We start from the raw sequence: 13,338 nt of genomic DNA, 5'->3' as shown, positions 1-13,338 counted from the left end.
TCTTTCTAATCTCCTTCGGCAACCCTCATAGCAAAGCTGTGGCGGAAAACTGATGTGAACACTGAAACTGAATAGTCGCTTTGACCCAGAGTGCCTGCATGTAAAGGCTAGTGATCACGGACACGCTTTCCACCTAAAACGTATCAAGATATTAAGACGCGTGGTTATTGAATTGCCAGCTCATTCATTCTGACAGATATTCGGAAAAGTAACCCAAACTATCTTTTTTCCTCTGACACTGCCTCATTGATACATGTCAGAAGTTTTTATTCCAACCGCAGCACCGTTTAGCACGCAAAGACCGCTCTTAAAGCTTCTTGCCTAAACGTTTCCTTCCCTATTTCTGGGGTGCTTGCGAGACCGCGAAACGACAGACCACAGGATGGCGCGGTGGGCTATCACGGTCGTAAGCACTGTCCTTTGTTGTTTCCAAAAGGTTAGTAAAATTTCATCTTAACTTTCAAGTTAAGATGAAAGTTAAGTAACTTTCAAAAATGTGCATCCGTTGTAGTAGTGCGTTTAATAGAGGATCATGAAAGAAGCGGTTAAAAACTCGGCTAAGACGAACATTATTTATAAATTTTATATAGCCCTAAACGTTTATGACTTCTTTATGACTTTTAGGACTATTTATGACTTTTTCGTAGGCGCAGTGCTTTAAAACAGTCTTCATAACGGCGAACTCTAATGATTTACATTACTTACGGAGCTGCTGTAGACATATTTCCTGCTCTCAAATGTACAGTTGCTCCCATAGCATTAAGAGTTGCAATAAAGCAGTAATTAATATCTCCTTCAGTGGGGAAAAGCATCTGATATTCAAAATTAAAATTATCCGTTTTTTTCCAGACTCAATCCTCAAAACTTTCAGAAATCAATTCAGAAGGTAAGTATTGCAGTCATCATCATTTTCAAATATTAGCGCTCTTATAAACGATTATGTTCAGGACGGCACTATATCGGCTAAAAAGACTGTTTCGTTTTGATGCTGGTAGGAAAAATGGCAGGTGGTGTCACATTTCTGTCGAACGTAGGTTGCTATCGATGGCGACGATTCGCCGTTCCTTGGGACAAGTATTCATACCGCAGAAGCTTGAAAGACGCAGACAAAGGTCGAGGCAAGACAAACACGGCGCTGACTGACAATTGAAAGTTTTATACAGAAACAACAATATATCTGCAGAGAAACGAGAACAATCAATGAACCTTCCGGAAGGTTAAAAGGGGGCCATGAACGGTTTCGGCCGCTACCAGCGAGATACCTTTACACGTGTCCCAGCTTTGCAAACAGAAACACAAGTTCATGTCTGAATAAAAAAAAATGATTGATTGATTGAAGACGGTACAATGCCCAGTCGTAGTCAGTCGTGCCTTGCAAGCAAAGATTGTACGACCGCAATCACGTATGCAGGTTGACGAAGGCCTTGCTACACACTCTTCGTCGCCTTCAACGATAGAAAATGGTTCTGCCGCATCACGTGAAACTTTGTTCCGACTTCTCTTTACTATTCGCGTGCCTTTCAAATCTGGCTGACAACCTTGCGGCCTCGACTATGCAGAACAACATTAGAGATGGTTTCCTCAGCCAATCCAGGTGTTCTTTCAGGCACCTAGTTTTCCCTACGTATATCCTGCCCCAGGAAAGATGACTTTTGTACATAACCCCTTCCATGCAGAGCAACAAGCCACATCATGGCAAACACTGCACCCGCTCCTGATGCCGTTATCTATATTACTCGACCGCATGCTCACAGCAGGGCATATCCTTTTCAGCTTATCTTCAGCTTTCAAATCGATTGCGCCCTGTATCTATCACCAGCCCTCTTCAAAACATGCGCAACACCGTGAACGTACGCGATGTCCGCACTTCTTCTCTGCGAATTATCTCAATTCTCTGGCAGGGCATCTTTTTTTTTTCATTTTCTTGGCCATTCTCTAACCAAGTCGCCCAGCGTTTTGTCCTCCGAAATAAATGTACACCTTCACGTTTGCGCACATTTCGGTGCAACATCGGGCTATATTAAAGTCCATGATTGAGGGAGGGAAGGCAGATAGTCTCTGACACACACAAAGTAGACAAGGAAGGGGAGGGCCTCGGCGTCCTTGCCATCGTATAGACAACAATACTTGTCTTCATCTGTGCCAAGCGTTGATCAGTGGCTGTGTTTAGGGCCTTCGCTTCAGAGAGGAAGGCCTGGTGATGGGTAAGAGGACATAGAGTTTTGATTAAAGGTGATGCGCAAAATAGACAACACAGGACGCAGACAGAAGAAACAAAAAAGGATATAAGGATGGGGAGTCTGAATCATGTTCAGGTATGATGGGTGCTAAAAAGGATTAACCGGTTAACCTGAAAAACTGTGAAAACAAATATGCCAGCTTAGTAGAAAATAATTCCGTGGTTTAAAGGTTGAATATATAGCGAACAGGGGCTTGAAGGGCTCCGTGTCCACACATAGGGTGCTGTGACAGGTGGAATGGCATGACCAACTCGGCTGACTTGGAAGCAGAGACCAGGCACAGCGCTGTGACTCGCTTCATCTGCCCTCCTGTTGTACCACTCTGTCGTACCACTGTGTCGTACCAACTAACCGATCACTCTGCGTTGTCCTCGAAGGTGTAACGTTTCGAGTTTGCGTGCAGTGTTTTTAAGTGCAGTGCGTATTTAACAGATTTTTCTGTCGCGAAAATTAGATGTTTCGTGCGTTAGAGGCAGAGCGCTTAAAGACTTCTATGATGCAGTAAGTGTCTTTTAGTATATGGGCGTTCCTCAGGATACCTTCCTTTTTAATATGGAAAGTGGGTTTAACATTATTAGGCGTTGGTCAAATGTTCAGGCGAAGCCCTCAAGGTGGAGTAGCTTTGTAAGGAATTTTTAAATTCGTAATAAGTAATTACTCAATGGCATCCACCCAAGCGCAGCCGTGCGGATACAAAAAAAAGCTGTATAGCTTTCCTTTGTAGCCGTATGGCTGCACTTGGGTGGATGCCAATGAGTAATTTCTCCCTCATTACAACATTAATGATCCGACATCCTTGCTGGAGTGACAGTCAAGACGATGGGCTCTTGCGATTTTTTGCTGATCAATGGTGACGTCCAGCTAATCACGAATAAGGAGACTCATGCGTTCTTCAGACTCAGTGTCAGGCATACATGACAGTAATTAATTTTTTGTAATCAAATTACAGTAAATGAATTTTTTTTTGTTTCTTAATGAATTTCTTTACATTTCTGGGCTGGTAAACTAGTAAGCTTAATTACTTTGGAGCAGTAATTTCACGGAACGTAATTAATTAATAGCAAATTACTTTTTGCTGCACATTGAGTCCATGCTCCTCCTTTTATCGGCGACGCTTTGGTCTTGCGTTTGCGTGGTTGAGTGTATGCAAAGCAAGAAAAGCGTGCGGCCAGCAACAGCCACCACTCCAGCGAAGCGGCGCAGGGCCCCCAGGAGAGCCCCATAACCGTGCAAATGAGGTATCACACTTGGCCCGTGGGGATCTGGCACCGACGTGGCAGCCAGAGATTCATGCTTGGTCTTTCTTCAGCTTGTGCAGATGACGTTGGCTCTTTCTAGTTTTGGATCGAAGTCGTATTCCTGTACGTTTGCATTGCGGATGAACTCTTCCCGGCTTCTCCGTCATACTGGGACTACACAGTAAATAATTTCTCACCCTTTAGGGTGTAAATCAGCTGTCCCCAGACTAACACCCTTTTCCAATTGTTCGGTGCTAAAAAAGGGTGCAGAGATCAGCACCCTTAAGAAAGGTTGCACTTAATGATACTTTAGAGGATGTAGTGGTTGCACCCTCATTAATGGTTACTATTTTTTTATAACACCTTTACGAATGCATGTTGGAAGGGTGCTCCACATTGATCCACCCATGAATCAAAAGCCTTGGACAGATGCGCGCCCTCCAAACTTTCATGTTGTGCACCCTTTCTGAAGGCTGCTGATCTCTGCACCCTTTTTTAGCACCCAAAAGGGTGTTCGTCTGGGGACAGCTGATTTGCACCCTTAAGGGTGAGAATTTGTTTAGTGTGTACCGCACACCACTCAATGTGGCTGCGCTGCTGTCGCCCTTCACCTATCATCTTCTTTGCTGGCAACCTAGGACACTACACTTCACCGCATATCTACATAATCAGCTGCAACAAACGCCCAGTTTGGGACCTGACACCGACATGGCAGCCAGAGATTCATGCTTGGTCTTTCTTCTGCTTGTGCAGATGACGGTGGCACTTTCTAGTTTTGGGTCGAAGCCGTATTCCTGTACGTTTGCATTGCGGATGAATACTGCCCGGCTTCTCCGTCATACTGGGACTACCGCCCACCACTCGATGTGGCTGCGCTGCTGTCGCCCTTCAGCTATCATCTTCTTTGCTGGCAACCTAGGACACTACACTTCACCGCATATCTACATAAGCAGCTGCAACAAACGCCCAGTTTGGGACCTGACACCGACATGGCAGCCAGAGATTCATGCTTGGTCTTTCTTCAGCTTGTGCAGATGACGGTGGCTCTTTCTAGTTTTGGGTCGAAGCCGTATTCCTGTACGTTTGCATTGCGGATGAATACTGCCCGGCTTCTCCGTCATACTGGGACTACCACCGACCACTCGATGTGGCTGCGCTGCTGTCGCCCTTCAGCTATCATCTTCTTTGTTGGCAACCTAGGACACTACACTTGACCGCATATCTACATAACCAGCTGCAACAAACGCCCAGTTTGGGATCTGACACCGACATGGCAGGCAGAGGAGATTCATGCTTGGCCTTTCTTCAGCTTGTGCAGATGACGGTGGCTCTTTCTAGTTTCGGATCGAAATCGTATTCCTGTACGTTTGCATTGCGGATGAATTCTGCCCAGCTTCTCCGTCATACTGGGACTACCGCCCACCGCTCGATCGGCTGCGCTGCTGTCGCCCTTCAGCTATCATCTTCTTTGCTGGCAACCTAGGACACTACACTTCACCGCATATCTACATAAGCAGCTGCAACAAACGCCCAGTTTGGGATCTGACATCGACATGGCAGCCAGAGATTCATGCTTGGTCTTTCTTCTGCTTGTGCAGATGATGGTGGCTCTTTCTAGTTTTGTATCGAAGTCGTATTCCTGTACGTTTTCATTGCGGAAGAATTCTGCCCGACTCTTCCTTCATTTCTGGGACTACCGCTCACCGCTCGATGTACGTAGCTGCGCTGCTGTCGCCCTTCAGCTATCATCTTTGCTGGCAACCTGGGATACTGCACTTCACCGCATGTCTACAGAAGCAGCTGCAACAAACGCCCATTTTGGGATCTGGCACCGACATGGCAGCCAGAGAATCATGCTTGGTCTGTCTTCAGGTTGGTTATTTTTATCGTCCTGCTAGCGGTAGTCCATTTAGAAAACTGGTGCCAGATCCACACTCACCATCCACTTTTTTCTTGATGATTATGCCGTGTCTGTCATGCGCGCTTACTATTCGCAGGCTATTACTGCTTTCAGAGAATATTGAACAAACCCTTGAGCCCTGTCAGCTCAACAAGGAAAACAGATGTTCGATGTGATTATGACAATGCTGTCAATGCAACAAGCACAATAAACAATTCTCGAAGTAATTCGAGCCATTCGTACTGAACAGCAAGTTCTGGAGCAAAAGTTGCTGTAATTAGCAGGAAAAATTGATTCTATGGCAGACAGCGTACTTACTATAAAGGACGACGCAACGAAACTTCCTTCAGGTCTTGCTGTCACCTGTATCAAATTTCAGGACTGCCAAGATGACTTGGAAAACCGATGCAGAAGGAACAATTTATTCTTTTGTGGAATTCAGGACACCTTGAATGAATCATGGGGTGACTCTGAGCAGAAATCGTTTTATTTTTGCTCGCAACAAGTGAACGCCAGAATTGGTCCTGAAGACATTGAAAGGGCGCACAGAATTGGTAATTTTTCCCTAATGAAACAAAGACCACTGATTGTAAAATTCTCATCGCTTAAAGACAAACAACGGGTGCTGTCTACGGCCTGAAAGCTTAAAGGAACAGATTTTGCACTAAGTGAGGACTACACAAGAAAAATACGACTTGATAGGCAAAAAATTGTCGGTGGTTTAGCTCTCGTTAAACATGGAGTGACGTGGTAGCTACAGCTGGCTGAGTGGAAATTGGTCACGCGACCAACCACGTGATCAGCCAAGGCGCCACGCCGCCGTCAGCTGCTTCGCACCATGTGATCAACCACATGACATCATGACACGTGACAGCGTGGCGGCGCCGCCACGCTGAAGGCTAGAAATGCTAAAGTAATGTACCTATCGCTACAAAACAATTTCAGGTTGCTCAGAAACGTGGCGGCCAATTTAAGATTAACTTCAACAATCTGAAAATGCGCAACTAAACTTTGATATTCGACAGTCAAGCCGACAATGTGGATCTATTTGCTTCGTAGGCATTACAGAATGCCCCCTACCGCAAAATAAGAGTAAGTAATGATCATGACCTAGTATTTTTTACTGTAAATTGTCGCAGTATAAAAAATAAAACGATAGAATTCGCTTCACTCATCGAATCATCGAAGCCGCATGTTGTCTTAGAAGCGGAATCTTGGCTGGACGATGCAGTCAATGACAACGAAATATTTCTGCGCAATTATGTCGTTTATAGCCAAGACCGCAGCGTGCACGGCGGTGGTGTATTTGTTCTTATCCATGACAGTATACTTAGCATGCCGACAGACATTGAAACCGAATCCTGTGAAACAGTGTGTTGCAAAATTCTTCTAAAAAACGGCAGCTCTCTTGCAGTTGGTTCGTTTTACAGATCACCCGGTTCTAGCAGTCCCCAACCTCTGTTTGAGTTGAGCAATATATTTTTAAGTTTACAAAGAACATATATAATACTCGCAGGCGACTTTGACCTGCCGAACATAGATTGGTCCTCGTTGAAGCCTGTACTTAAAAATGCATCCCTACTGTACACTGTTTTCCAGGAAGTGGTTGCTGCCCATTCTATGCTACAGTTTGTAAACACTCCCACTCGCACGAGCAGTACTACCGCAGATGTACTGGACTTAGTTTTCTATAATTACTGGGATCTTATATCAAATACTCTCACATTGCCCGGGATCACTGATCATGATGTGGTTGTCCCCAAACTACCTTGTACAGCCCAAACCTGCCGCACTTCAGAACCACGCAAGATGTTCTTTTACGAAAAAGACGCCTACACCTCATTGCCCGCCGAACTTGAAGCATTTCTTCCCCACTCCCGATAACATATCTCACGCCCTGATATTAATGGGTTATGGTATTTATTCAAAACAAAACTACTATCGTTAACACAAACCTTCATCCCTTCGCGTGCAATTTCCGCCAGTGCCGTAGCGGTACGCCATGGCTAACAAGAGAACTTCGCACGTTGATAAACAAAAAAATAATATTGTTTCGTAAGTATTGTCAATTTCCTGACCTAAAGTTGCGCTCACAAATGAAAAAGCTGCGCAGGGTCATTGCAAAAGAAAAGCCAAGATCCCATAATACGTACCTTTCCAATCCAGGCGATAAACTTAAATCCAACCCAAAGGAATTGTGGTAATACCTCGAAAACCAGAAAAGTACCAGGCAGGCTATTCCAGATGTTATGGATGGTACAAACTACAATTTCGACAAAAAAAGCAAAAGCTGAAAGTTTTAATTCATTTTTTAAATCTGCTTTCTCACAACCTGCGTCCGCCGTCGCCGCTTCACAAAGCGTTCCCAGCTTAACAAAAAAGAATGAAGTATCATTTTCCGAATGTGGTATCGTGTCTTTACTGCAGAAGATTAATGTAAATTTTGCCCTGGTCCAGATGGCATATCAAATTTTCGGCTCAAGTACTGCGTGTTAGCTACTGCTCCATTTTTAGTACTACTCTTTGAAACCAATTCAATTCAATTCAGTTCTTTATTCGCCAGGAAACTGGACGGTCTCCAGGGCTAAACGTTTCTGCCTACAACTTGACTGCAGCCCTGGAGCCGTTTACAAAGCGGCAGCAGACATTGGTGGCAGAGTACGCTAACATTAATTACAAACACTGAGTAGCAGAAGGCATCAGAAAATACAGACCTGCTGCATGACTTATCGCAACAATAGATTCTTATCAATTACAATTGAGAAAAGTGTACTCGTAGCTCTTTTAGGGATTTGAAGGCTACCTCTTTGTGTTGATTTAATAAGACCGGCATATTGTGTTTTAATGATTGCAATTTATACTGAGTGCGAAAGTATGGGACTAACCAGGGTTCGGAAATTCGAGTTAAAGAAGGAGTAGCTCTAGATTGCAGCAATGCCATCGAACGAAGGAAACTCTGGCTGTCGTGCTGAGAAAAATAGAAAGCATGTAGCAATCGGTGTTCATAGTGATAGTCAAAACTAATAATTTTGTATTTTGCAAAGAGATGTCTTGTCGTAGAGTGATGATCAATATTGGCTAAATAGCGAAGGTACCTTTTTGCAGAACTATTATCTTCTCAATATTTGCTCTTGTGGAGCTTGCCCACACCAAACTGCAGTAGCTCACGTGCGGGGCGAATAATGCGTTATATAACTGAAGTTTAACTTCTTCCGGCAGAATAGTACGACATCGCGACATAGCTCCAGTCACTGAAGAGATTTTCCTTGCAACATAGTTGACATGAGTGTGCAAACTCAAATGGCACGAAAAATAGACATCGAGAATTTTGTTAGTATCGACAAGGTCAATATTTTTATCTTGAATATTAGGGAATTTTCTAGAATGAATTTCTTATTTCTTGCTCGAAATAAAATAGCTTTCGTTTTCTGGGTGTTTATTTCTATGCGATTTAATTGGGACCAGACAGACAATTTTTCAAGTACATCATTACAATGTGACACAAGGGCATTGGGATCATTACTAGAAATAAGCGCAGTACTGTGATCAGCATATATATTGAATTGTACACTGTTGTTAATATGAACTATGTCATTTAGGTATAAGTTAAACAGAAGCGGGCCTAATACACTCCCCTGTGGTACACCACGAGATATTGGAAGTAAGGATTACTGGTGGTTGCTAATACAGACACACTGAGCAAGAATTTTTACACTCTGACTGGAAGAATGCAACCATAATTCCGATCCATAAGAGCGGCGACAAGAACGTAAGACGTAACTACCGACACATTTCATTAACAAGCGTAGTAATCAACCCCTAGAGCATGTCATTTACACTAAGCTAATTAATCACCTACAGAGTAATAACTTCTATTCACCAACGCACCACGGTTTTAGGGCTGGGTTTTCTTTTGATACGCAATTAATTAAATTTAGTCACGATATTGCAGCCTCATTTAACTTAGGTACGCAGGTTGACTGTATATTTTTAGATTTTCGGAAGGCATTTGATTTCGTTTGTCAGGCACTCCTGTTATACAAAATATCCCTTCTTAATATACCGGCCAGTCTCTTAGCATGGATTCAAGCATACCTGTCTGAATGAAAAGTGCGTGGTTCTGGTCGGTGAGTGCTCATCAAGTGTGTCTGTATTATCTGGTGTCCCACAGTGGTAAGTTTTGGGCCCTCTACCTTTCTTGATTTATATCAGTGTCCTTACTGACCGTACCACTACCCGTGTTCGATTGTACGCGGATGATTGCTGTATCTACCGCGAAATCACCAGCGTGGCAGACTGTCAACATTTACAGAACAAGCTGGACTCCGTTATCTTGTGGTTTCAGGCCTGAAGATGTCTCTTAGTTTGTTCGAATGAAATCTCGTGCGGTTTACAACTACAAAACAGCCAATTGCTTACCAATAATGTCATGAATGGAACTGTCTGTCGGTTGCAAAAGAATTAAAATATTTGGGTGCTGTATTCTCTGCCAAATTGCCATGGAATGCTCATATACATAGCATAACTTTGAAGGCTAGTTAAATGTTAAATTTCCTGAGACGAAACATTAACCAGGCACCAACTAAGCTAAAGGAAAGATTTTTTCTGTAAAATGTACGTCCACTTCTTGAGTACGCTTGCAGTATTTGGATCCGCCAACCCAGTGCAAAACTGCAAAACTTGAACGCGTACAGGACGTGCTGCTCGCTTTGCGTCAGGTAAGCTTGATTTTTGGAAAAGATCTCGCCATATTTCAAAAAACCTGGGGTGGCTTCTGCTTGAAACGAGAAGAAAATACCTGCGCTTGTCGCTATTTTATAATATCTTTTACTCTAGAACAGGCACCGATAAAGATATCTAAAGAAACCAACATATGTATCTGCACGAACGGACCATTCCCGAAAAGTGCGTGAATATGCTTGCCGGATAAACGTATTTAAGAAGAGCTTCTTCCCTAAGACAATACATGAGTGGAACGGTTTGCCTGGAGAAATAGTTTCCGGTACCCCTTCTTTTATCCAGGATCGGAACAATAATCTTTTTTAATGGGTTTTAGCATTGGTTTCAACTTCTCATGCCTATTTTTCCACTTGCCATGGTACAGTGTGATTAAGTGACGGAAATATCAAGAAAACGTCTATACGTATCGTTTCATTTTTCACTGCTTGGTTCATGCCTTGCAATTTGCAGCTGAATTTGTAACACATCATCTGCGCACTCATATTGTTTTTTTCTTCCCGCCCCCTACACTAATACCCGGAAGGGTGCTGTAGGTATTAAAATTAAAAAAATATATAAATACACGCAGACAGACTGCATGCGCTTGAATGAGTACTTTCCTCCAGACTGCTTCATATATCGTCAAATCACCGCACTCACAAGAAGTCTGAATTAACATCTAACAAAGTCTGGTGTGAGTTTTCGGGAAGACTTCTGTGGCCTGATTTGAAGCCGTATTTTTAATCCAAGGGCAACATAGGCGACAGTGCGTGGTTCCGTTTACCTTCGTCATGCAGGTCGGTGGTCCATATGCTCCTTTTCCTAGGAAAGCTAGAAATTATTGTCTGGTGCAACTGCTGAGCCCACGGTGCTGCTTCTGCCTTGCTGTTGAATGTATCAATGTGATTCGTGCTTTACTGATAGTATCGGGCGATGTTGAAGGAAAACCGGGACCACATAATACTGATGCTGTTTTAGCCGAACTGCAAAAGTTGAGCGCTGGTCAGTCAAAACTTATATCCGAAGTCGAAGGCCTTAAAAACCAACTACTAGCAACAGATAAAACAATATCTACCCTAAGCAAACAAATTGCGAACTTGAAACCCAATTAGAGGTAATTAGTACCCTGCGAACGGAAATCGCAACACTCCAAAATAACACTGCTAGAACGACCCACCAGCTTTCCGAGATAGACACCCGTCTGGATGATCTCGAGAACCCCTCAAGAAGAAACAATCTAGTATTATATGGAGTTTCCGACCCAAACGAAAAATACTCCTATCACCATTCAGAAAAAATAATAATCCAGCGCTGCCTTGATAGCTCGAACCTCGTAATCGACCCTAAAGACATAGAGCGCGCCCACCGCCTTGGCCGTCACAGCACTGACCGCCAAAGATCAGTAATAGTGGAGCTTTGCATTAAGAACCAGCGCTGAAAACACACACAGAGGACGAGACGAGACACACCTTCAGCTCCTTTGTGTGTCTCGTCTCGTCCTCTGTGTGTGTTTTTAGCGCTGGTTCTTAATGCAATGGATCACAACCAACTCGCCCATTCCTCAGTTCTCCTATAGTGAAGCTGTCTGCTTTCAAAACCAAAGTGGTCATTCTTTCCAATGGCCCTAAGCTTAAAGATAGAAATTTCTATATAGGCGACGATTTCTCTCGACCTGCCCGAAATGCCCGAAAACACTTTGTGGCTTTCACCAGAACAAAGTCAGGACCCCTTTCTATTCGACATAAAACGCTGCACATGGGACCCAAACGCTATATGTTTAACCAAGACACACAGACCGTGAAAGAAATCGCAGAGGAATCATGTCGCCGGCGGATCGCGCACAAGCAACCACAGGCTACCCGTCGAGTTAATCTTTATCGATAATCTATGCCAAATACGCGGTTTCCTTCCAATGCGCGAAGTCTATCAACTTTCAAGTCTATCGAACTGACCGCGAAGGATCAAGGGGCGGTGGCGTACTCATCGCAGTTCATCAGCAAATTATGTGTACTGTGGTAAACGTAAAATCTAAGCTCGAAATAATGTGGTTACTGTGTCGCGCATCACCAAAAACAGTTCTACTGGGAGTCTGCTACAGGCCTCCCCATACCACTCCCGACTTTTGCAACGAACTCAACAATAACTTAATTCAACTCATAACAAGCTACCCAAATGCCTCCATTCTTCTTTTCGGGGATTTTAACTTCCCAAACATTGACTGGGGTAACCTCCCAGCTTCCGCAATAATAGGTCCCGCCGAGAAAAGGAACTTCATTGACATCTGTTTTAACTTTAATTTAACACAGTTAGTTTCATAGCCAACGCGCGTCACGCCTGAGTGTGAAACCATTCTGTATCTTAGTCTGACTAAAAACCCCGATGCCCTCGTTTCTATTACATATCTGCAAAGAATTAGTGACCATAATATCATTCATGCCACCTTCGCTTTTCCTGTAACACCAAATAAGACTAGAAAGAAAACTATAACACTTTAAGAAAAAGGCAATTATGGCGCGATAAATCATGAACTTGATGCCTTCTTCCCCGCGTTCGAAGCTGCATATCACGGTCAATCGATGCAGGAAAACTGGACAATGTTTAAGAATAAGTTAAATGATTTGGCTAATAAATATATACCAACTGTCAAAATCCGCACCAGCAACCAAAAACCATGGTTCACTAAACCCTTAAAAAGACTAGAAAATAAAAAAGCGTCTCTATCGGGCGGCTAAAAACAACGACAGCTCACTTCGATGGCAAACCTACGACGAAGCCGAAGATGAATATTTGACTGCGATCCGCAGCGCAAAACGTTCATTTTATGCTACTACACTTTCAAATTTGTTACGTACTAACCCAAGACAGTTTTGGCAAGTAATAAACCCTCACCCAACACGCGCTATTACTCTTACAAATGATTTACAGGAAACGATTACCGATACTGACTGTGCTGACTCTTTCAATTCCGCATTTGCTACGGTTTTCACAAAAGAAATGGCAACACCCTTTTCTCTTCCTTCTGTCCATATGGAAAGTACAATGCCAAGCATCACATTTTATGAAGACGGAATTTCATCCATAATACAGAAGACAAAGCTATCATCATCTTTTGGCATTGATGGTATTAACTCTAAAGTTCTATGGAATACGAGACACACGGTTGCTTCATATTTGTCATTGCTGTTCTCCCAGTCAATTTCTTCAGGAACCATGCCGGATGACTGGAAAGTGGGAAAGTCGT

The 13,338-nt window shown here is 43.4% G+C and overlaps 1 protein-coding gene across 1 annotated transcript in view; it reads left to right on the top strand.

Annotated features, from left to right (window-relative positions):
• Positions 1-357: 357 nt before the first annotated feature.
• Positions 358-13,338, top strand: part of LOC144105238 (ovochymase-2-like) — a 161,285-nt gene continuing 148,304 nt past the window's right edge. The window contains exons 1-2 of the mRNA XM_077638384.1: positions 358-436; positions 850-886. Of these exons, the coding sequence (XP_077494510.1) occupies positions 383-436; positions 850-886 (91 nt within the window). The 5' untranslated portion in view covers positions 358-382. The remainder of the gene's footprint in view (positions 437-849; positions 887-13,338) is intronic.

Source organism: Amblyomma americanum, chromosome 9, assembly GCF_052857255.1.
Source record: "Amblyomma americanum isolate KBUSLIRL-KWMA chromosome 9, ASM5285725v1, whole genome shotgun sequence".
Lineage (NCBI taxonomy): Eukaryota > Metazoa > Arthropoda > Arachnida > Ixodida > Ixodidae > Amblyomma > Amblyomma americanum.
Note: the sequence above shows the minus strand (reverse complement) of the source record. Positions and strands in the feature narration are given on the sequence as shown.